Source organism: Alligator mississippiensis, chromosome 4 (genome assembly GCF_030867095.1).
Source record: "Alligator mississippiensis isolate rAllMis1 chromosome 4, rAllMis1, whole genome shotgun sequence".
Taxonomy (NCBI): Eukaryota; Metazoa; Chordata; order Crocodylia; family Alligatoridae; genus Alligator; species Alligator mississippiensis.
This window is the reverse complement of record NC_081827.1, coordinates 213,576,061-213,601,544: the sequence shown is the minus strand read 5'-3', so window position 1 is coordinate 213,601,544 and position 25,484 is coordinate 213,576,061. Positions and strand designations below refer to the sequence as shown.

Below are 25,484 nucleotides of genomic sequence, written 5' to 3'. Positions count from 1 at the left end.
TTTTCTTCTTCAAGCACACACATGCTGCTTTTTTACAGATTTTTATACCCTCAGTTCAGCTTCTTCAAAGCATTCTCAATAGTGTAAATCATTGTCTTTGCTATTGACAAGGGGTTATCTGGTTTGGAACGTCTCAAGAAACTGATAATCAGGAAACATATAAGGTTAGGGAGTAACCAGATACTTGGGAGCCAGCTTGAAATTCCTATGGATAGAAGATATACTGATGGGATATCTCATGGTTTCTTCAGAAACAATAGATAGCTTGCAGCATCAGGGTTTTGGATTTTTACTTGTTGTGAACAAGCCTCAGCTTAGCATGACTTTTCCAGATCTTACTAGAGTCTTTTAACAGACTTAAGGCAATTATTGGGGTGTTCATAACCTTTGGACAGGAGGACTTTCACCAGTCGTCCCGGAAAAACTATGACAACACTTTTCATACTGGTCAGGGCTCCAACGGGCTGGACGCTGTGATGAACCCTTTACCATTGTTCAAATGTTGCCCATTCCCCCTCTGACTTGGTCTCTTGCCTCAGCATTCCCTAACCTGGCAACTGAGTTTTAGTCAATCAAGTTTAAATAGGCCTCCCATAGTGGGACTGGGGAATGTACGGCCTGAGATGCCTATTAAACTTAGAGGTGGGGGGGGGGGAGGGTCCTTTGTAAATCCAGATTAGAACTGGTCTGATAAATCCTGAGCTGGGTGTGTGTAAATGTGGGTTGATTAGCATTTGGAGCACAGATTCCCCATCATGCAGTGCTCCCCTGCTTCTCTGATCCCAGAATTCACTGCAGTCTCTGCTTCAGGCTTTCTGTTCTCCATCTCTCATGTAAATGAATGGTCATCTGGTTCCATCTCGGATGCAAATGAGACCTAGGGCAGTTGTTTTGCTCTTGTCACCCTTATCTGGAGGGTCTTAGGTGTGTCTCTCACTGCATCTTAATCAGTTTCGTTTAGGTGGGGGGATTCTTTGGGAGTCAGACAGACTGTGTCCTGTGCCAGTGTTCCCCAAGAACACACAGCTGAGAGGTAACAGTATTTAGTCACCTTGCTTTGGCTTCCCTTTAGAGCAGTCTGAGTGTCTTCTATGTGTATAGACTGTCAATAGAATTGGAGTACCCATCCTTTAAATTGGAAAGGCAATTCACAAATACATGAACACTGAAAGACTGCAAGGTATTCGTGGCTGTGTTCAATGCTTTACCTCACTTCCTTGGCTATGGACAAGTATAACTTTTAAGCATTTTAAAAGGGGAGGAGAAACTGTAGACTGGGACTCTGCCAGCCTGCAAGGGGAAGCTTGCATTAACTCTTACCGTGTTAAGTTATTTCTGCATTCTGCTGTAGAGACGAAAGTTAGCTAAACTGAAAAAAAGCTTTTAAAAATAATTTTTTTCCAACTATTTGAGTTGGTCTAAGAAAAGATATCAGATTTACCCAAAGAAACTTGTCTGCCTATGTCCTTAGACCAACACGGCTACAACCTATACCCCAGCTAAGATGTTGTAACTTTGACCCTGAATGAAATAGTGCTAAAGTTGCAACAGTTCTAGATGCACATCACTACAGGAAACTGAGGACATAGTTACATTGTAACAGTTTATATCACTATCATTTCATATCAGTACAATTGTTACATTTGTCTGTCATAATTGTCCTAAGCACTGAATAACTCTCTCATTAGGTTGTTTGCACCCACCTCTATAATGCCTCTGGCTCAGTGTAGAGCTCAGCATTGTATATTCTTCAGTGACTCTGCAAGGTCACTTAATATGGAACTGATGCTAGTATCAATTTAATTAGTTCCTTCAGTGATTTCATCTGTATAACTATCCTGTCTAATATATGGTATTTCCAAAGCACTGCAAACTACTGTTATTGTACAGATAACAGCTGTGCTTTCTGTTGACTTCTATACCAACTTCCTCCCCCAAGTGGAACAGTAGGTGTTGGCATTGTTTCTTGGATCTAATCAGACTTTCAGCTCTGAAATATAGAATCCTTTAGAAGAACAGATTCTTGTATAATTCCTTCAATAAAGAGTATATCAGTTCCATCCTGCAGAAATGTGAACATAATTGGGAAGGCTCCCAGTTAATGTCTACAAAACCTACAAAAAGGTAAAATGATCTTTCAGCCACTTTCTGTTCCTGGGCTATAATGGGTATCTCTCACATATGTGTAGACATTTCTGTTATAGTGCACCTTTCAAAAATACCTTTGCCTCCCTTTTTGCCTTCTTTAGTCAGAAGCTGGGTTTTGGGTTGTACCTGTGGTGGTCTAAGGACATAGGCAGGCAAGGTTTTTTCAGTAGATGTGATGTCTTTTATTAGATCAACTGTGTAGTTGGAAAAAAGTTTTTTGCAAGCAGAGACTTCCTATGCCTAAAGAAGGGTGATTGTGCCTGAAAGCTTGCAAAAAACTTTTTTCCAAGTACTTAGTCAGAAGGTGGCAATCTACCTTTGTGATGATTAAAAGAAGCCAAAGTCTTTACATAACCCAGGGAGCTCCTATTCAGCTTGACTTCAGAGGTTAGTTCTCTTGGAAAACCAGAGTAGCAAGGATGGTGCCAGGGCAGGAGCAGCTGTGGGGGGAGGGTGATGACTAGGTGGGGGTCCATGCTAATGCTTCTGGGTCTGCATGCAAGCTGCCAGTTGAACAACCCTGATCTACATAGTTTTTAGATTGTCATAACAGACACTTCAAGGGGAGAGAAGGAGTAAGGCACCTGGCACAGTAAGATCTTTCATACTGCATCAGAGACAAGGGAATTCTTACAGTGGTCCACTTGCAGAGTGTCCCTGTTGACACACTGAAGATGAACAATGTACCCTTGGAATGGGGGAAGAGAAGGGTTGATCAAGAAGAGTAAAAATCAGATTAGTGTGTGTGCGTATTACAGCAAAATAGGTAATATTTATATTTGTTTTTAAAATTATAAATGTGAAAAGAACTCAGGACAAAAACTTGACTTTTGGATGGTTACATAAAAATAAGTATGTGAGGAAGATGCTTGGTTTCATCCTTACTCTTAGAGTACCTCCTGCATACCTTTTGTAGTGTGTGATACCATTTGAAAATAAAGTTGCTGAACTTATTCTTAACCAAAAAAATGCAGAAGACTAAAGTTAAATGCAAGGGAAGTTTGATGGGTAAGTGAAGGGACATAAAGGTTTACAGTTAAACAAGAATACCACCCAAAGCTTCACATGCTAACTCACATAGCATTAATTTCATAAATTCAGAACACCAACTAGATTTTATTTGCCTATCAAAATCCTATATAATTGTCTCTTTAAAATAGTTTGCTTCTGTCCTATGCATACATAAAATGATAGAAGTAAATGATCCATAGAATTATCTTGTTTCTGCCTTCCTGTCAATACATGGTTTCCCTGACAGTATGCTTTTAGAGTATTTTGTCTGGTTTTGTGAAAACATAGTTGCCTTAATATTGAAAATAATAAAGTATCTGAGTTGCAGGTACTGGTAATGTAGATATATATACATTAGATATATATGATGAATGATATAGGAGACTATATATATATATATATATATAAAAATGTCCATTGTCCTTACTGTTTTGGAGAGAGAACATCAGGAGGTTTTCTCTTAACAGCTTCAGTCCAGTGTACAGCTAGTGTCTCTTTTCAGCTGCTCTTTTGAAAGCGCTGACTCCTATTTAATTCATCTGTGCTTTTTCACAATTGGATAACATTGAAAATAGAGCTGGCATAAAGGCAGCTGAAAAGAATGTACCAGTAGCCAGCAGAGTGTATTTTTTCTATCTTTTAATAATAAATTACCACAAATCTAAGTGAAAACTAACTTCTGATTGTACAAAGAACTGAAGTATTGGTAGGTGAAGCATATTAGTACCTATACCTGCATTTTCCATGAAAACAAAGATAGTTTAACTACATTTGGAGAATCAAGGCTATAAAATTATTTAAATGTGGGCTTAACGTGTGTTTTTTTTTGGGGGGGGGGGGGGGTTATGCCTATGAGCAGGGGCGTAGCTGGGTAACTCCATGCCTGGGACAGCTACACAAACTTCAGGGCAGCATTAGCTGTTTCAGGGCCCATCACAGCAGCATGAAAAGCTGGCACTGCAGTCATGGCTCCTTTTATGCTCCTTCTCTCCCTCCCCCCACCAAAAACAGTGCCCAAAACCGTTGCCTTGATTACCCCCCTAAGTTATCCTACTGCATATGACTGGTCTGAAATCAGTGGTATTTTTACCAATATAAATGCCTAATGTTTTTAGTTCTGCCAAGTTTTTGGACTTAGAATGAGTTTTAGCAGTGAGCTCCACAGCTTAAGTGTATTGTGTGTCTAAAAATATAAGCTATTTCAAATATATTATATTTATTTACATTTTTTTCAACTCAGATTTCACCTCTACTATGAGAGGAAATATAGGAGGCTCCAGTTTATGTTCTCTCACACTATTCATTAATTTATAGACCTCTTTTTTTATCACTGCTGTAATTTTCAAAATATACAAGCTTTATCACAGTAGGAGTAAGGTCCCAGTACTATCCTACTACTATTTGGAGACTTTGGTCCATGCCCCACCCCTGCTCACATCACCAAATGATGACATTGGATTTTTCTTGAGAGGGAGAGGCTAATAAGATATGCTGTTGGCTGTAGTGGTATCTGCAATTCCTGTTATATGATGGTTGTCATCTGCATGGTGCTGGAGAGAGGCCATAGTTTATATTGTGCGATTCTTTGGTGCTTTGGACAGTGTTTCTTCTTTACAAGAAGAGACCAGATTTTAAGTTTTAAAAAATTCTGTCAGAAATGAAGATAACACTTGTTACTATTTTTATAGGCCTCCCTCTACTACACTTCAGTGTGGTGCAACCATACAGATGACTACACAGTAAAGAAAATAAGTTTGTGTACATAGTCAGTCACTGGTTTATAGGGTAAGTACAGACAGTTAAAAAGCCCAAGGCTGAATTGATTCAGTCTTTCTAGGTTAGTCTAAGCTGCAAAGATTGAACCAATAAACAAATGAACAGATGTTCCTTTTAATCAGGAAATACAGCCACATGCCTGCAGTGGCTCAAACCAGAAGCTGGGGGGTGCAAGAGCATGGCTCTCTGGCATGTAGCTAGTATGGGCTGTATGTTTGCTTCCTCTTCCTGTTTCCCATGAGGTCTCTGAGATTTGTAGTCTATAATCATAGCAGCAGGACTCTGCATGGTTGCTCATTACTTCATCTTCCTGCTTCCAGGTGCCTTTGGGATCTGTAATCCACAGTCACAGGCAGCACACACAGCAAGCAGGGCAGGGCAGCTCTGTATTTGGGGGAAGGGGTGTTTAACTCCCCTCTGTGCCCCCATACCCCAGCCAGGGTTTGCCTGGGGTGGGGGGAGCAGTGAGCCAGCCAGCGAAGCCAGTAAACTGGCCAGTGAGCCAGCCCTCACTACTCCCACTAGGAAACTCAGGGGCAGGGGCAGGCCTACCCCTGCTCTGTGGAGCAGACAGCCCACCCCAGGGCTGAAAAATGCTGGGATGCTGGGGGACTCTGATTTAATTTGAACCAGGAAGGGGTCTGGGACAGAAGTTTCATAAACTGGTTTAAACTAAATCAGTTAAGTCTGATACTACATTCAGTCAGATTTATCTTAAACCACGTGTCAGCCATGTGTATTGAACTTCTATTCTGTTACAGGTTTAAACCAGTTTCAGATCACTTAAACTGGTTTATGTGTAACTTTTGTCCCTAGCCCTAATGCATCACACAGACAAAGAACTTTTTGGAATAGCAGAAATTTTTGCTAGCATTAATGTTAGTGTGTAAACTAGTAGCTGATTTTTGTGAAAAAATAGTGCATTCTGTTTTCCTCTGGTCAGTCATTAATCATGCACTTTCCTAGCAAAAGCAGGCACCTCAGAGAGATTAGAAAACAGTGGATATTTTGGAACTTCATTTTACTTAATTCTGGTGGGTATTAAGGCAAAAAAAAGTATTCAAATTGTCTCTCTGCTACAGTGTTCCCATTAGGGGGCAATGTTATTCTTTGGTTACTCTAACTCTTAGGAGATAAATATTACACTTCTGTTCCTTTGAGCGGAGAATAATTTTAAGATTTAAAAACTGTAAAAAATAAAACAAAAAACCCCCAGTGCTTTATCTAGATGTATCCATCGAAGCCATAGCTTTTTTTTCTTGTATCAGAAAGTATCTTGCACTGTTGTTATACAGTACTGAAGCATTTTTTTGATAAGGTGGTAAGAATTCTATCCCCTAGCTCCATCACATGCACACACCCATATAAATGTGATGTTCTTGTGATTTTTATATACTATTGGTAAACAACATTTTTAGTATTTGAATTAATGCTATATTACAACTGATTCTCATTCTGCAAATGTCTTAAAGCCAGAACTTACAAATAATAAACTCTTTAGTACTAGAATTTGATACTTGCCAGGTTTATTTAGTGTTAAAACTATAAGGATTAGAAAATAGCCACCATAGAAACAAAGGGTTATTCATTACTCTGAACACATTTCTGCCTGGTTGCTTCTTTCTCTTTGAATCAAAGAGCAGTTTAGTTAAAATAGGGAGGAAAACAGATGAAACTGATACCTAATTGAATCCCACCAAAGTAAAAGAATTGAAAGAATATCATTTTGTGAAAGTTTGGTACATTTTCAGGGCTTTGGAAAGTCTTTCATAAAACAGGATTTTTGTCAGAATCTCTTGCCAGGGGAAATGAGGACTTATTTTGTCCCCATTGACTGTTTTTATTCACAAAGCAGGTGACAGCAATCAATTTCAGTGTCATCTACGTCTCCAATTATTATACGAACCCCAGGAGTTAATTACAGCCCTCAGGCTCTGGCAGTCAGCTGGTTTCATCACGAGACTTTTTTGGCTACTAAGTACCTCTATTTGTGGAAAATAAATTAATAGCTACTATTTTTATTTAAATATGAGTGCTTATAGGTGTGTTTGAGGGTTGAATGAGTGGATAGCGGGGTTATTGAGTGAGAAGAAAGGAGAGAAGCTTAATGAACATGAGGCAAGGAAGGGGGAATGAATAGAGAAAATGGGAAGAGCAAAACACCACAGATAAAAAAAAAAATGAAGGGAAATAAAGAGTGAAAATAAAAAGGACCAATTATTTAAGATTACAAAAATATTAGACATGGAAATCCCTAATTCCATACTGAAAAAGGCAAAGGAAAAGACCACAAGTTCCAGTGCAGAGACAAGGAAAGAGGAAAGCAAATTTAATGAAAAAAAAGATTTTCATAGTATCAAAACATTATAGTATAATATTGTATACATTTTGTATAAATGTAACTGTACAATAACTAGATGCAGAGAAGATGGAGAAGATGAATGGGCTTCAGGGGTCCTTGGAAAATGTGTCCCTTTATTTATCTGAGGTATCTCTTATGCAATCAAACCACTAGAATGTACATGAACTATTGAAAAAGAAAGCAAGAGATGTGACCATTCTGAAGATGTCTGTATTTATTGAGTCTGCCAAACTGGTTTGGATAAGAGAAAAGAAATATCAACAGAACAGATATAGTCCAAGTCAATTAATTATTTGAAATTCATGAATCTATTCATTTCTACTGGCCAGTTAAGTATAAGTGCACCTAGGTATGATCCTGTAATAATTTGAATGAATAAAATATTAGTATCTTCTCTTCAGAAGGATCACAAAATATTTTGAAAACTATATACTTCTGATAACATTGAAATGCAGTTACCTTTGTAATGGAGCTGTACATAGAACAAATTACATCAAAGATGCCTGGGTAAAATCCTGCTATTATGAAAAATATGTTATCTTCATTGTTCTTGTTAATGTAGGCAGAAATTCTGGTTTTAATGTCTCATCCCAAGTTGACTACATAATGAACTGTATGGAACCTTAAAAGTCACTCTGAAAAGTGAAGGGCTGAGTTATCCCTGCCAGGTTCTGAACTTTGGACTCCAGTAACTTTAGGAATTTCAAACCTAATACTCAGAGCATGAGAACTCAGCATGTCAGATATGAGAGAGAAGTGAGTGAAAGCTTTTTGTCACAAGTATATCCATCTATTTCTAGAACAAATTCATGTTACTTGTAACATAAAAGGGCTAATGTGTTCCTTTATTCAGCTGATGGTGTCACAGTAAGAGTGAAGGGCTTCATCTGTCTCCCATTTGAGTTTTGCCATTACCTTCAGTGGAAGATAATTTTCCCAAGTGTGCCCTCAGTATGTGAAGCAATTAATCTGATTAAAATTACTTGTTGGCTAAGTACACACACCTAGTATTTCACCTTCCTTATGTAACTGAGGTCTGGTAGAAATTGTGTGGGATTTTAAACACTGCTTTTCTCCAAATTCTGCTACTTTGTTAGGGTGAAATTTACCCACTCTCACATTTGTACATATAATATTCACTGCCTCATTCATAAAATACAGCCCCACCCTTTCCTGTCCACAATGCTCCTCTGTGTCCCAGTTTGCTTGGAAATGGCTTCAGAACTCAGCTCCTTAATGAGTCTTGGATTTCCTGCACTGCTCTTTGCCTGCGACTTCCTCTAATTCCTCCTCTGCCTTGCCCCCACCTAAATATGAGAGTTTAGAGGGTCATATGCAGACCCTCTGTCAAAGGGAAGCTATTATGTTAATTGAGGAGGTTGAATTAGGGCAGTGGTTCCTAACCTTTTTTGGACCAGGACCCATTTGTAAACACTGATGGCCAGTCCCAACCCAGTGCCACTCACTGCCAAACCACTACCCCCAGGCCTCAGCCCCCCAGTGTGTGGGGCCGGGGGAGGGTGAGTGGGGCAAGGGAGTATATGTGGAGCATGGGAGGCCCCAAGTAGCTTCTTGCAGGCTGGTACTCTGGCCAGACTCCGAGGGAAAAGCCACGGTTTCTGATGTTTTTCTCCTTTAAAGGAGAACCCATTTTTAAAGTTTGTTGATCTATTTTTAAAGTTTGTTCACGACCCTTTCATATATTCTTGTGACCCACTTTTGGGTCACAACCCATAGGTTGAGAAACACTGAATTAGGGCATTGTACTGGCACTTAAGAGATGAGGATTCTGTTCCCAGCTCTGACACTGGCCTGCTGACTTGAAACAAGTCACTTCATGCTTCTGTGCCTCTTTTCCTCATTTATAAATGGTGCTAATGATACTTAACTTGTAAAATGTTTTTAAAATCTATGGATGATCTGTGCAAGATCTAACTATTAATGTTGGATTTTTGAACATTAATGCTCGGCTTAAAAATGAAGCATTTACAGAACAAAAAGGAAGATATTCAAAATACCCTTATTAAAGCCCAAACTATATTTAACAGTAGAGCCAACCAGTTGTGGCTTTTAAGAGCCTTTTTTGGCAGCCAAAAAATCAAATATAGTTATGAGGAAAAGTTTTTAAACATGACTTGAAATCTTAGTTGACATTATTTAGAAGATGTATCAGGTTTTACAGATGGTTGGAAAGTAAGTGAATATCAAACTAATATTTGACAAGTGTCCACTAAACAGTCTTTTTTCCTCACTAATTCAGATCAGCTTTTTCATGTGTTGGCTATGCATATGAGGCTCTACAGTATTGACTCTGCATACAATCCATGGAGAAAGTTAACACAGCTTCCTGACAGGAATTCACAGTAAGTATTTCAAAGTACCAAAAAGCAATATAGTTCTGTGTACAAAATAGTTCTTCCTCTTCACATAGGTGTTATAACTATAAATCTTCATTTAGCAATCTGAATTCCATAGCAAGCAAGACATGTAGATTTATGTCCAGCAAACTTAACATATTTACTTGCAGAGATGAATTTTTAACTGTTTTCCATAAAAATTGAGAATTTCTTGTGTGAAGTAACACTCTTAAACCTAGTAAGCTCAATGTTTAGAGGAGTTAAGAGGGTTGGCAAGTTTCTGCCCCTTTAGGCTATGTAACTCAGATTGCTAGTGGCCAGGGACAAAATCCTGTATTAAATATCTGTTTAGAAATAGTATATGAGAGTTAATAAATAAATGCACATTGTAAGAATGTTACAGACATGTAAAGGAGCTATTAACGAAAAAGTGTTAGTTTAAGTAACTTATTGACATATTGGATTTTATAACAATTAAAATAGTGTATTGAAATAGCTATTGCATTATTAATATTAACCTTCATAAACACCTACATATAAACTTTTCTCTTTTTGTAATTACTCATCTTTCTGCTTTTCTTCATCCTCCATGCCTGGTGGACTTGTGCATAAAAGGCTGATGTGCCTTCAAATTGATTTTTGATGTCTATGGCAGGGACAGTTATGATCTGGTATTTAAGGGAGGAAATCATTAAAATGTTCAGACCTCCTTCTGGTTTGGCATTTTCTGCCTTTGCTTTTGGGCTGTGGCCTTATAATAGTTGTTTGCCACTATGTGACTGCTATTTTGAATTATTTCCACATGGTCTTTATGAAGAACACTTGTAAGGGCCTTGCCACACATTCACTTGCAACAGTTGAAAATTGTTGGAAAGCAAGTGACCTATTAAAATTAGCAAGTGTTAAGAGATAACCCTTGCCTGAAAGGGAACAACTTTGCAAGGCCTTGGAGGGCACTTAACACATGTAAAATTGCTTGGACCTTCAGCTTGCATTTTAACTGCCTTAATTAGTGTTAAGCTGAATGTGTGGTGCCACCCTAAGTTACCATTTCAAGGTTTTCTTCATGCATGGACCTTTTTTACTGATTTTGTGGAGCAGATATTAGTTGACCCTGTGGAAAAGGCAATGTGGGAACTGCTTGTGCATTATCATGAAATATTTATGGTTAAAGTGAACAATGAGTCATGTCTGCTCAGAAGTGTTAAGAGAAGAAGTATGAATGGCTACGCAGATTGTTCTTTTTCAGCTTTTGAAGCAGGTTGAGAATCTACATCTTTGTGATGTAGCAAACAAGCGTGAATGGATAGAAAGTAGAACACTTGCTGACTGGGGAACTGTGGTCTATACTTAGATACTATATATTTGGATACATATAAATAGAGTATACACTAGAGCCGCATCTACAAGAGACATTTACTGTGTGTCTCTAGTGGGTTATGGAATAGAGAAAATCCCACACAATTTACTGATTCATTTTGATGCACTGGCTGGGGGAGTAGTTAACTGATTGCACGATTTCACAATGATTACACACTTAATTTATACAACACAATTTTATTTTAAAACTCTTTGCTACGTATATAACACTGCTTAGCTTTAAGAAACACCACAAACATTAAAAACACAATAATTACATCTATCAGAAACAATGCTCCGAATGCACTTCCTTCCCAAACAATACTATAAGAATTAGTGTTACAAAAACAACTACAATTACAACTAAAAGTTAAATTTGAATCAATACTATTATTTTCATAATATACTTACAATCCTAGAATTCCAAGAAGCCAAATACCAAAATATGGTTTCATTCCTCAGTAGTACGATTTAATGGGTTGGCCTCAGTAGTACGGTTCAATGAAATGGGCTCAGCAATACAATTCAATAGGCTGGCCTCAGCAGTGATAGGACTAAGTCCCCTTCCTTCAGTCCCTTTCAGGTGCTCCGCGGCTTCAGCGTGAACTAAGAGATTCGTGTTCACGGAGAGGGTAGTTTCAGGTGATCAGTCTGAACCGGGCTATACTTGTGATTTTTCCTTCGTTGTTCTACAAGTATAGTCACCTCCAAATTGGGACAGCAAGTTACCGTTTTTATTGAGCGAGTTGCCGTCAGCGGGCTCCTCCTACTCAATATATGGTTGCTCCCAAATTTGGGCTCGGATCTTACTCAACAGATTCTTTTACCTTTGTTGAGCATTTTAAATTACCTTTGGGAAACTTCCATATCACTGCAAATGCCCTTTTCTTACCAACCTGGTTAAAAGGCCTCAGGGTTTGATCTCTTGGAATTCAGGATATTTGCTCTCTTTGTAAAAGATTTCTAAAAGATGAAATTTAAATTAAGACTTTAAGCGAAGTCAGGACCTTTTGCACGTAGTCCCCAAAACAATGAACTAGATAAGGAGATAAATCTTATCTTCTTCCTGAAACTGGCTAATGGGCAACCTTTACAAACATTCAAACTATTTCATTCAATATGACACTGTGCAGTAGACTAATTAGCTACACAGTAATTGTCCTGGCATCTACATGTGTGCCCCTATTAGGTTGGAGCAAACTAATTTGTAAAAACAAGTACTATCTTTCTGTGAAGTGTAAAAAAACTCCCTAGTAGCACACATATAGATGCTGCCTGGTTGGCTGGGGCACAAGAGTGCTTCAGTGCAGGGACTGCTTGCTGGCTAGCCCCATGCTGAAGCTCCCTCTTGCCCCAGGCAGCAAGTCTGCAACACATAGAGCTGGATCAGAGGAGCCCTAGCTGGTAGGAGGCCCTGTGGGCCAGCCTGCCAGACTGGGACTGGTCCCCACAAATAAACAGTGCATCTTATTGCTTTGGAGTTAATTACTCCTGAGCGCATGTTCAAGCAGTGTGCCTGGGAGCAATTAACTCTGGAACAGTAAGCTCCAAGTTTATTCAGGCACCATAATTACATGTGTAGACGTGCTCTAGGAAGCTGTGTATCAATAAAACCAATATTTTAATAAGCTTGTTACTTTTCAAACTTGTGCTTTTTAGTTTTCTAAATATTTATTAAAGTAATTCGTGTAGATAGTTTCAGATTTTCTAAGTGTTAGGTCAACAGCCATTTTCCACAGTGGCTTCCAGTAGATGTCTGGGTAGAATTAAAGGTATTGGGTTAGCCTTGAATGGTTTGGGAAATAGTTACCTGATAGGGTGACTGTCACCATAACATACTGTCAGAGCTGAGATCAGCAGAGGCCCTGAAGCTAGCATGCTATCAGTAAAAATTAGTAGGATCGGTTACCTGGACATCCTTTATGAGCGCCCTTCTGTTTGGGCGTGCATTACCTGCCTTTTCTGCCAGAGCCCAGATTCATTAACCTTCCAAACATACTGTGCAGTTTCTTTAGGGCTGTTGAAAAAAGGATTGAAGAGGATAGTCCTTTATTTATGGACAGTACTTTTACATTAGTTTGGAGAGTGGGCTGCTAGAATTACATTTTAGGAATTTGAAGAAATAAAATCTTGAAGTGAAGGAATAGGTTTAGCATGTAGCTCTCATGGTACATGTCAACAACTTACAGCACCTTTTGAAATATCCCAACGGGTTTATTTTTTCTCAGTACAGTTGTGAGAACTCAGGAATCAGATGATGTAATGTAATTGTACAAGTAACTTGCAGAAGGTTGAAGTACCACCGAAGGTTTAGGAAATGGATTATACCCCGTCATTTTAAGTCTAATCAAGCATTTTAGTAATCTAAATCATTATCCTGCCAGCTCAGGATTCTCCCAGCAGAGAGTGTCCGTCAATAAAAGAAAAAGACTTCTATGACCTGATTTACTTACTGCAATTCCAAACAACATAATAACAGTTGCGACACCTAAATAACTTTTAACTGGGTATCATTAATTTATTCACTGTGTACTTTCTAACATTCACACAGAAACCATGACTATCAAGACTAATTTTGTATCAAGAGCATTCTTTGTCCAAGAAATTAAAGCAGTGGCCATAGGCGACTGGTAGGGGGAGCATGTGCCCGCCCCAAGATTGGCTGTGGTCCGCCCACAAGCTGTGCCCCCCCAGTCTCAGGAGGCACCAGTCACCCATGGCAACTGGGATGCCATGGCACCCTGGGGTGCTGTGAGATCTCATTAGGGGTGCTATACTACCCCATCCCTGTGTGAGAAGGTCAATGCTTTCCCCATCCAGTGCCTGCCCCAGGTACTCCAGCAGCACCTGTGGTCACTGGTGCTGCCTTCTCCCACTCTCATCAAGTTGCCTTTGTGCTGGTGCCTCCCAGCCCCCCAACAGCCCACTGCTGCAAGCATGTAGGCAGGCAGATGCATGGATAGAGTTGGACTTTACAGCCTGACTCATCTTCTCCACTCCTCCCAAGTTCCTAGAGGCAATGGAAGAGGCTTCAGGGACAGTCTCTGGTATATGAGATTTTGCAGGAGCAGCCTCAGCAGTAGGGGCTTTGCTTATTCCCTGAGGTACAGACCAAGGTTCAAGTGGGAGCAGATAATGAAAAGAGCAGGGCATGCATGGCAGGGTGAAAGGTCCTGCCCCTACTATCCTGCCCCTACAGTAATTCACAACTTTATGACTCCCTCTATATCTTTTTGGAATTTAGATACTAGCTCAGTAATTTTCAACTGGAGTGCCATGAAATTCAGAAAAATGATGGAAGGGTGCCTTGGTGCCTAAAAAGGTTGAGAACTGTTGCTTTAGAGTATTTTAAAAATACATCCCACCTACACTGAATTTATTCTGTTACAGTTACTTTTTAAATTGAAAACAATCTTGGAAGGTGAGTTAGTTGCATAATTATTTACTTGAAAGGAAAAGCTTTTTTTCTTTTCAGCTTTGAAAATTATAGAATACAAGTGTCATTGCAATATGTTTGTGCTTTTCTATAATTATAATCATTTTATTTAAATCAATATTTAGAAGAATGAAAACTTCTTTGCTTTAGAGCTTACGTGTTTTGGTGAGTTTTCCTCTATCTCTACTAATTTGTATGCAGGGCTGGAAATTTTGTGTCAAGGGTATGAGAAAATTAAATCCAAAGCTATTCCTTTGTTTAAAAAATTACACAGCAGCCACAGTCTGCGCCAAGATCTGCTTCTATAAGAGTCCCAGGTATCCAAGAGACAGCTTCTCTTCTTGTAGCATAGCTCGTTCCAGGGGTTGTGCAAATGATCCTTTCCTTGATTTAGAAGCAAAATGGCATTGGAGCATTTTTTGACAGAAACTGGTGACTTAAACTTTCTTTCTTACAGATTCCAAATTTTCTGATGTTCAGGATACACACAGCAATGTTCATGTGCTTTTACTGAACCTTATAGGATGGAGGAATTTGATTGAGGATAGTAATGGATAGGGAAGTGGGTTATTGAGAAGGGGAGATGGGAGAAAATTAACATTTTTGATACCCTTGGTTATCTTGGTTTTAGCTCTTGTACAGTACACAGATCATTGGATAATGTTTTATACATGTATATACATCTTGCTAGAAAAATATTATTACAGTATCACATTTGTCACTCCCATGAGAAATATAAGTAAATGTACCTGAAATAATGAGCAAAAAGATTTTATACTCAGAACAACTTAAAATAACGTGAATTATTTTGTAAGCCAGCAAAGCTAGGTCTAATTAGCTATGGAGCTTCTGGAAATAGACTGTGAGGGTAGTATTTATTATATTGTGATGAATTAGGTTGTTGGGTTTTTTGCAGCGGTGGTGCTCTTTTGAGCCCGTGGCATATTGCGGAGTGTTTGGTCTTCATTTTTAAACACCTTGTGCTTCAACCATTACAAATCTGAGTGTATAGGAATATTTGTGATTTACCACAGAGTAAAAGGTGCTGGGTCTTTACCATATGTCATATTGTATATGAGGTTATCCTCCAGTAGAAGCTAAACTAGAACAGCTTAGCTCTCCATTAGAGAAAGAGAAGTTACAGGAGGGTTAGCTTACTGCAAAATAAGAGCATGCATACAGGCAGTTACTGTGGAGCAGTTAATGCATGGTACAGTCTGTGCTAAATTGTTTATACGTTCATACCCTGTGATAGTTTTAAACTGAGTTCCCCATGTGGGCCAAATTTTCTCTGATTGCTATGTTGACCGATAAAATGTTTTTTGAAAAGAATGCTAATATTGAGCATGGAGAGTCACTGATGTATGTCCACTCTGGGTGAAACTGTCCATAGAAAGAAGTTGTTACCCTTTGAGGTAAGAGCACCCAAGCAGTAAATGGATTGTGCAGGGTAAAGCATTCTTAACTGAATGTGCACTCCAAATCATTTTTGAGGTTCTTTTTTTGTTTCAGAGCAGCTACATGAAATAAAGGGATGGTCAGGTCCTCTTCTGAGACCGTGCAGTCTTAATTGGGCAGCTATGATATTAGGCTCACATTAGGTTTTCAAATAACAGTAGCGTAACAATGGATGGACAAGCAGGGAGAACTCTGGGCACTGGAATGGAGCCAGGGGGATAGTACCTTAGCGCCTCCCGTCCATTCAAAACTATGCACAGAAAAATTCAAAATTATGCAAAGTCAATTACTTCCATTTTTTTACAAATTCAATAAAACACTATTTGAACCGTCTTTAGAAATATATGCAGGTACTTTGTATTTATATAACTATATAACATATTATATCACAGAATCTTTAGTCCTTTACTATTCTATGAACAAAAAATAAAAATGTGTCCCAGCAGGTGGGATTTTTAAAACTAAATAAAACTGTTAGGACTTGTTATACTGATATTAGGTTTTCTAATTTTCAGCAAAATTATTTTTTTTCTTTTTCAGTAAATTAGATGCTCATTTTTTTTTTCAAAGTTCAAAACAAAATCAATTAAACAAAGGAGTGCTAAGAGTCCTTGCGTGCACTGTAACAAAATTATTCCTCAGTGATATTGGGTTCTTCACACAGTACAGTATAGTACCTGTCACAATACCAACAAAATAAGTCAAATAATAATAAAATAAAGCATCAGTAATACTAAAACAAAAATGTATTTGTTAACTTTAAAGTCGTTTTAAGTTCCAAGGTTGAAATAAAGGAAGACCAGCTCTTTCAGTTTGTCTTCTGAAACAAAATGCCTGTGATTGGGAAAGGACAAGGTTGTACAGTAAGTTGCTGCACTGTGCATCAGCTGTTCATTACAGCATTTATGTAACAACCAAATCATATACTAAAAATCAAACATCTACTATAACATATTTTAATTTTATTAAAAAAAAATATTTTTGTCCTGATTTATGTGTGTTTGCATTGTGTATATAGAGGTGATTGCATAATAGCTCAAAAATGAAGTCTTACTCTGGCAGGGGGAGGGGGGAGTATAGTGCGTGTGTGGAGGGGATTTGTAGGAGGGTTTGTCGAAGGTGTGTTTGTGGGATTTGTGACAGTGGTTGTGAACTGGTGTGTGTGAGTGTGCATCTTGGGGACCGGAATGGGGGGTTGTGGTGTTTGTGCTGGCAGGGTGCTAGCATGGGAGTGTATGGGGTTTGTATGGATGGGCGTGGGATTTGTGGGTGGGTGTGGGCCCCTTGCCACATGCAACCTCCCCCCCCACACACACACACAACCCCTGCCGGTGGCAGCAGCAGTCAGTGCTCATGACAGGCAGAGCCCCCCCCACAGTGGCCTAGCCCAGCCCAGCCTGCTGGTGGATGCCTTCAAGCCAGAGTGGGTTGGCTCCATGCCAGTACATGGGGCTCACGGCACTTCAGGTGGGAGCTGCACAGGGCTGGGCTTGGCCAGCTCCATGCCTCCCCACGTGGCTCTGTGCTGGAGTGCTGGAAGCTCCATATGGAGGCACAGAACCAGCCCAGCCTGATGACACATTGCTCCCACCTGCAGTGCCACAAACCCTTTGTGCTAGCATGGAGCCAGCCCGGTTTGGCTCTAAGGCGTGTACCAGTGGGGTGGGCCTGGCCAGGCCGGCTTCGTACCTCCACATGCAACCCCCAGGACTCGGCTAGAGCTGCGCACCACTGGGGGGCTCTGCCTTCTGTGGCCATGAGCACCCTGAGAGCCTGCTGCTGCTGCCGCTGCTGCTGCTGCTGGCAGTGGGGGCTGTGCACCATGGGCACAGGGGCGGGAGGCATGTGGCAGGGGAGCCTACACCCACCTCTCCTTCCTGCAGGCAGGAGCTCCCCTCCCCACTCACCAGCTGTCCAGTCATGTGCCACTGTGCTCGGTGCCTCCACGTGGGACTCCCCGTGATACGTCATTTGAAAGCGCCATGCTTCTACTGTGAATCGAGCCCTGACTCGCGTAGCTGGCTTTTACTGTTCTTATGTTATAAATTAGTAAATTTCAGGCCTCCAACAAGCCAAAATGAATGGGACTGAAGTAAGGCAAATTATGCAATATTATGCAATTATGTGAGCATATGTTTTATACAGAAAATTACATGGGTGCATAATTGCATAATTCCCCAAGATGTAAATTGTTTCTGAACCCTGACCTCTACTGCAGGTTGTGACCTATGGCTTATACTTCTCTTCCTGTAAGTACAAGTAGCAGTTTAGGTTGTGTTTGTAAAGTCTCTGTGATGGGCCCCATCCTTCTTCTCCTGCATCAGATATTTGGCCTGACAATGCAAATATGGCTTTGTTTCAGAATTCTACCATACATAATCCAATAAAGTTAGGAGAAGCAGCAAATAACATTTTCCATTTTGTTTCCACTCCACCTCCCACCACCATCCGTCTTCTTCCACACACCTCCTATTCCCACCCCTCAGTGTCCTTTGAAGATTAACATTGTTAGAGTTTTGAAGTTTAGAGTTTTGAATAAGACCATTTGCAGTTGGGGAAAGATTTGCTTCTCTCTGTTTGGTTCCTTTTCCTTCCTTTGTGACATAACAAGTCAAACAAAGTAAACCAGAGATTGGGACGTACTTTGAGCTTAAAGCTCACTCAGATGCCACAGAAAGGGAGAGTACAGCATTTCTATACTTGCTTTCCAGCCCATAAACACTTGTTCTGACAAGAAAAGGAATTAGTAGTTTAGACTGCTTGTAATCACCATTTGTGGTTTCTTCAAGGAAAGTCCAAAAGTTCCCAGTGAAAACACCCTGCCTAACCCAGTTTTAAAGCTAATTGCTCTGTCGTTCCATCCAAGATTCTTAAATAATATAATAAATTGAATGACTTGGCAAGGATTCTATTAGGGATGTTTCCTTTCACCTCTTCTTGGGGCCTACTTTGGGAGGAGGCAGTGAACTGGTATTCAGAATTGCTCATCCCATAGTATTTCTGTGGGCTCAGACCAAAAGAGAGCACAGAATAAAAAAGAGGGACTGTTCCCCTTTCCATGACCTCTCCCTCAAAAGGCAAAGGAAAATGACAAAATCCCACAAGAACCAGGAATGCCCACAGAGTTCCAGATCTCCTTCTTTGAGCCCTAGTTCCTCCACCAGAGAAGAGGAACATTTGGTTGTGGGTCATGAGAACTCAAATCAGAGATCCAACAGGGTGGGAGATGTAATTGGAGAATGCCCAAGGGCAGGTTCCTTCCAATCAAAACTCAAAAAAAGAATTTGCCATCCCTCTTTCTTCCTTCTCTGCAGAAGTAATAATTTCCAAGGAGCAGGATACTCCCACTGGTTGGTTGGCAAGCCCCAGAACATACCGAGTTCTAAATTTTTAGCTTTACAGAAAGAGCTATGTCAATAAAGTGCTGATTGGCAGTCTTAATTGGCAATCTGAGCAAATTCTCTGTATCTAATATTGTCAGGTGGAACCTTCTTAATTGAAAATCTTTATATAGGACAGAGGTAGGCAACAGCTGGAACAAGTCAAAATGTTCACTCCCTATTCCAGCAAAGTGTATGAAGGACTGTGAGTTCTCATGAGCTGATGGTCCTTTCATTCCTACTCCTAACAAAGGTGTCAGAAAAGAGACACTTCCTATTCCAGTTGTAAGAGCTCTGCCTGGAACAGCAGAGGAAGCCTAAAGTAGGGCATGGGTCCAGTTCCTTCTACCAGGCCAGAAAGTCTTTAATTGCAACCAATCCTTCCTTCGTCTAGAAATAGGAGGAGGGACAGAATATCTCAGTCCTCAGATACTTGGTTTCAGCCACCTTCAGTATAGATAAAGGAGGTAATGGAAATAAGGATACCCTCTTGATCTCCAGGCTTCTCCACTTTCCTCATTCCCAAATTCTAAAAGAGTACACAAAAGTATTCTGAAGTGCTCTCACACTGCTTTAGAACCGGTGCCTATCCTTTAAAGTTAAAGATGCTAGGGATTTTACTCCATATTCTTCTTAGTAAGAAAATGATCAGGTGGATTCCAATACTGTTCAATAAATAATTTGACAACTGTACTTTATAAAAAAAACCTTTCACCCAAAGGAGGGAGAGAAGAAACCCAAATAGAAATGCTAATATTGCAGATTATATCCTGGGCAGGTCAGCTAGCCTCCATCGTAAAACAGGGAACTGAATATAAAAGTGGGCTGACTAAGGTATCAGCTGACAGACAAATCTGGTGTTTGCTCAGAGATGCAGCCTGATTATCTTGGACTGGAGAAGGGGTCTGCCCCATAATGGGAATAGAGTAATACATTTTACATTTATGGCAGTATCAGAAGTTATTTCTTTGTATTATATAGCAAAGAATGTGTTTTTAATGGATGCAGTATGCAAATGTGGCACATTTGATTCATTTTACACTAACTTGCTTCAGCACCATCAGAAATTACATTAGCTTTCTTTTCATGTCTTTTCAGTGTCATAATGAAGAAGTTGCTTAGGCTCTTAACGAATGACAGAGCAGTTTTTAAGCACTTAATGTGCTGCAGTGCTTGATGTAAAGTGAGGCAGCTTATCTCAAAGCTTTGTCATTCAATGTAGTTTTACTTCAACTCATATGGAATAAATAAACTAGGCAAAGAGTTCACTTGTGTCCACACTGAAAGGTGCATCTTCCATACTTTTTTGTGATGATTCCAGTCATCACCTTCTGATTTATAGTGCTGGAATTGGTATTGGATCTGTCTGTTGCTATGAAATGGCTTTAACTGATGTTGCTTACAATGTAAAATGTGGCCAACTAGAGTTAAAACTCTTTTCTTTTGCTCTTTCCTTCTCCCACATTGGAAACCTTTTTTTAAGAACTTAAACCTCTGGAGTTCTTTGCTATGTCTAAGAAGTAGTTAAAAGGACTGAGTTTGAGCTGTGGGTTTTATTGTGATAGTTCTGTTTTAAATGAAGTCATATTGTTCTAATGTTGCATGCCTCAGTTTCCCCGTAAAGCCAGTATATGGGGAAAAGCTAGTATATGGGGAAGGAATGGGTTAAGAAATAGTGAAGGAACAAGACAAAATAGACCTCTGGCATCAACAAAGACTTGAATAGCTTTGTTGACATACAAGCAAAGGTGAGCTAGCTGATTCCTAGGAGGCTGGAGGGAAGCTGAAGTAAATGGAGAGGAAAGTATGAAACAAGGAGGGTTTCAGTTTGAGAGCAGGGACCAGAGAGAGGGACAGACAGATGGACTTTTCAGGCTCAGGGGCTGGGCAGACTGGAAAGAAAAGAGGAGAGAGTTCTGGCCTGTGTGGGCTGGGGTGGGGACAGAGGAACTGCTTAACTCTGTAGTGGGGGCCAGAGAACCTCTGGCTGGCTGGCTTTTGTCCAGTAAATGCCTTCACTGAAGTGGAGCTGTCTCTTTTTCTACTTATAACTTTGGGTTGCACTTGTTCTCCCCCTGCTCTCAGGAGCAGAACTGTATGCTTGTTTCTTGAGTCGGGGCTACAAGACCCCAGGGAGGGTAAGGGACCGACAGGTCTGGGTCTCAGAATGGTAAGGAGCCAGGGCTACCCTTCTGTTCTAGAGGCTATGCCTGGTCCGGCTTTGCGGGGGGCACTCGCAAAGATGAGACACGGTTGCATGGTCCTGATCAAGTGCGCCCCCCTGGGGGGTCTCCATGACACTCGGCCATAAATTTAGCACAGTATTATAATGAAATTCATTTTAAAACACAAAAGCACCACAGACAAAAAAAAAGTTACCATGGGTAAAATTATCAGAAGTGCCTAAGTACACTAAGGTCTAAGGATCAGAATTAAAAAGTAATTTAGAGATAATTCCCATTGAAACTCAGCTGGAGCTTGAGTGCCTATGTAGGAGTGCTCTTTCTTTTGAGAAATTATATTTATGCGTGGTGGGCTCATTGTATGCTTAGTTTGTTAAAAACAGGAGCACATGTGCATGCGCGCACACACGCACAAATATAATATGGGGGTGGGAATGTAAGTACGTATGTTTGTGCATAAAAACTATAGTTGTTCTCGACATGCTTATTGTTAGCTTTAAAAAAAGAAAGGGATATATGTGTGTGGGCCTGTAAAAATCAGCCAGAATTCTGGAAAAAAGAGTGGGGGATAAAATAGTTAAAAGAATACAAATTTAATTTTCAAACATGGTAGTCTTTTAACCTCCTGACTTGAACCCTTTTGATAATTTTACCTATTGTTAATTTTATTTTGCTTTGGTGAGGTAGATTTGTAACCGGTTTAAGATGAGATTCATTATGCTGCTACCCTAAAATTACAAACAGTATGTGCCCCAAATACACATTCTTTATGTAAACTCCTTTCATTAAATCCTTCCTTAGGAGCACTGAGGTACTTAGCAAGTGCTTTTGTGATAACCACATATGCCAACTCAGTGGTGGTTCAATTCAAATCCCTTTCTCAAGAATTTCTGACACCTGAAAGTATCAGTCTTATTAAAGAACACTGAGGATGAACATGGAAACAATAAAACATACCAGAGCATAATTAAATGAAAAGGATGGCACTTAAAACTATTGACAACAAAAAGCAACTTATTTGGAAGAGCCCTTCTAGTGCAGTTTTCATCAGGGCACTTGTGGACCTCGGTTCTATGAACTTAGAGCAGGGATGGGTAACATGGCAGATCCGGCCAGCAGCCAGGCTTCATTTCCCAGCAGTTCCTGCCTCCATGGCTGGGGCCGGTTTCCATGGCAACCCCAGCCTTGTGCTATCACAGTGCAGCTCCATGGAGCCTGGTCCCAGCCATGTGAGCAGGGGCTGCTGAGAAATGAAGTCCACTGTTGGCCTGAGGGCCGGACTTTGCCTGCCCCTGACTTAGGTCATTTTGAGGGTAGTGTCCCTTTTGTGTTCCCAGTCCTTCACAGGGGCAATCTGAGTGATGCTACACATTGTGCACCCTTTCAATATGCTCATGGCCTTTGGCTAAGTAGCCTGTTGCATTATTGGGCTTTTCATCAGATCATTTTATCCACCAACCACACTGAAATCGACCAAAATTGTGACAAACGTAATTTTAGCGCCAAACTATTGGATAACAAATGCGGGGGGGGAGGGAAGGGGAAATAACCTATAAATGTTTGGCAGTTCTGCCAAGTGCCCAGATTTGACATACCTTGGTAATCTGTGTCAGAAGAGATCTAGCACACTAGAAAAGTTTGTGCCTAGAACGGAGACCAGAATGGCTATCCAGCATCAACAGCTAGAATCAGCTCCTCACAACTGCTTCAGTAGATGAGCCAATCAGCTGTTTGTAATCCTGTTCAGTGATGGTAGGAATGCACGGGATGGTTTCTAGTACCTGTGCTGCTAGTGCAGCCTCACAATGTGGGAAGGAGAATGAGAAGAAATCTCTTCCACACGTGCATTCTGCAGGCCATCAGTAGGGGACGTGGACACTATGAGGATTATAGTGGTGCCCTAGCCGTTGCTACATACATTCTTGTCTTCCCCCACACAAGCCTGTGAGAGGGGGTGTCCTGTTGCTTGGAAGACTCACCCCAGCCAGTGACAAGAATTTCCTTCCTATTTTGATTGCAGTGACTGACCCAAGTGCTCTTACTATCTCAGGTTGCCTATACTCTACCTGTAAGTATTGTTGGAGTATAAAATTTTATATCGAGCTAGAAAACTGCCACCAATACCTGCTAACCTATTTTACATAGAAGTAGATAACTGCTATGTAACATAGTATCTTTGAATTAATCTGATTTTAAAAAAATAATATCTCTTTCTGTGATTGCTCTCTCTCTTATTCTATCCCCTTGGCTTTTTCCATAAAACCTTTAATAAAAGGTTGCTGTATTCAACCCGTTTTTAACCAGAAATCTAGATGATTTTACTTTACGTGTAGCAAAATAATTTTTAATTCCATGTTGCACATGAAGGGAATCTTTCTTATAAATTCTTAGATGGATGTTTTTGGCTTCAGTGCTGTTGTATTGGTATATGATTGTTTATATGCTAAATGCCACCCTTTTGGAAAAGAAGTAGATAAATTGTGATGCCAGAATCTTAAGGTATAATGATTTTTTTTTTTGAGTGTCCAGCAGGTTTTTGAATCCAGGTGTTTAGGGCGATGGATTATTGAGTTGTTCCCACTATTTTTAGAAACTTTTTGTACCAATAATAAATGTTTTTAAATGCTTCAACTTACTACTAATGTGATTTGTTATAGTTTCTTATATACTACTAATGTGATTTGTTATAGTTTTTTATATTAAATTATCTTAAAAGCATAGCTTCATTAGAGATTCATCAGCTAGCAGAATTCTAAAAGCTTGCACTCAAACAGACTATTTCAATAAAGAATGTTTAAAAATACAATATAAAGTAAAACAAAAATAAAAGATGGATTCTAGTGTCAAACATGATTATTTTCATAATTTTTCAGGATGAGCACTGAAGAACTACCAGAGGTTCCAGTACTTTACAGAGATGTCTCTTCTCTTTTGCTTATCCAGATTTTAACCATGCCACAACCATTGCACAAAGGTATGTTACAAAAATGTATATAGTTAGATGATTATATATGTGAGTATGCATTCCTGGTGGCTTTTAAAACAGAAAGACAGAGCTTGTCTGCTGTGGTTCTAAAATGACTCTACCTTATCTACATTAGGTGGCATTGAACGGAAATTTTTGTTGTGGCTTGACAGGCTTATCTGTGTCCCCTGTCTTCTCACCTTATCTGTCAGCTAATACAGTAAAGATGCAAGGGCTGAGGAAAAACTATTAAGTTCTTGTACTGTGGAAAAAGCGTCCTTTACATGACCTTCATCTCTTCACTGTAAAGGGGGCAACTCAATATTTCAAGTTGAACTTTGTGCCTAAGGGTAAAACATAGTAATTTATTTTGAATGTAAGAGTTCAAATTGCAGCAATCACATATATTAGGAGGTTGCATGCTAAGATGATAATTGCTGTAATGGAGGCAGACTGTAGAATAACTGAATCAAATATTATATAGACTACCATAAATTAAAGTTGTCATTATCAGAATTAAAGATATTGTATTTCTCATGCAAACACATGCTTATTGTTTATAAACATCAGTTTTGCATGGCTAATTTTGTCAGTAGTCAATACTTGTTCCAGAATAAGGTGATTCAGAGCTTTTGAATCCATGATTTTTTTATTTATCTCTAGTACTTTATATAAAATATTCCTGTTAGCTCACTGGCAATGAATAGAGAAGCTAAAAATACAACAGAATTGTTATGTTCCTTGTTGACCAATTATATACACAATTTTGAGGCACTACTGGCCACAGTAATGTTCACTGTAATTTAATATGAGTTGTGTTTCATTAGTTTGCAGTTAGCTAAGTAAGAGGTGTATTGTCCCCTTGACGCATGCACCTAACTTTCATTAAGGGTAATAAAAGCTTTATACGGCCGTTCAGTGGGAGCAGATGCCTAGTTATTGAGTGTTTCACTAATTCTCAGCTCGGGAGTGGGACCTTGTAGGGGGCTATGTATATTTAGTAATTGTTTTTCTGTTTATTTTGTTATCTTATTTCAGTGCACTATCAA

General features: G+C 39.7%; 1 protein-coding gene across 1 annotated transcript in view; it reads left to right on the top strand.

Moving 5' to 3' along the window:
* Window positions 1-25,484, top strand: part of UBR3 (ubiquitin protein ligase E3 component n-recognin 3) — a 276,834-nt gene that overhangs the window by 222,889 nt on the left and 28,461 nt on the right. The window contains exons 31-32 of the mRNA XM_059727297.1: window positions 9,558-9,660; window positions 24,344-24,444. Of these exons, the coding sequence (XP_059583280.1) occupies window positions 9,558-9,660; window positions 24,344-24,444 (204 nt within the window). The remainder of the gene's footprint in view (window positions 1-9,557; window positions 9,661-24,343; window positions 24,445-25,484) is intronic.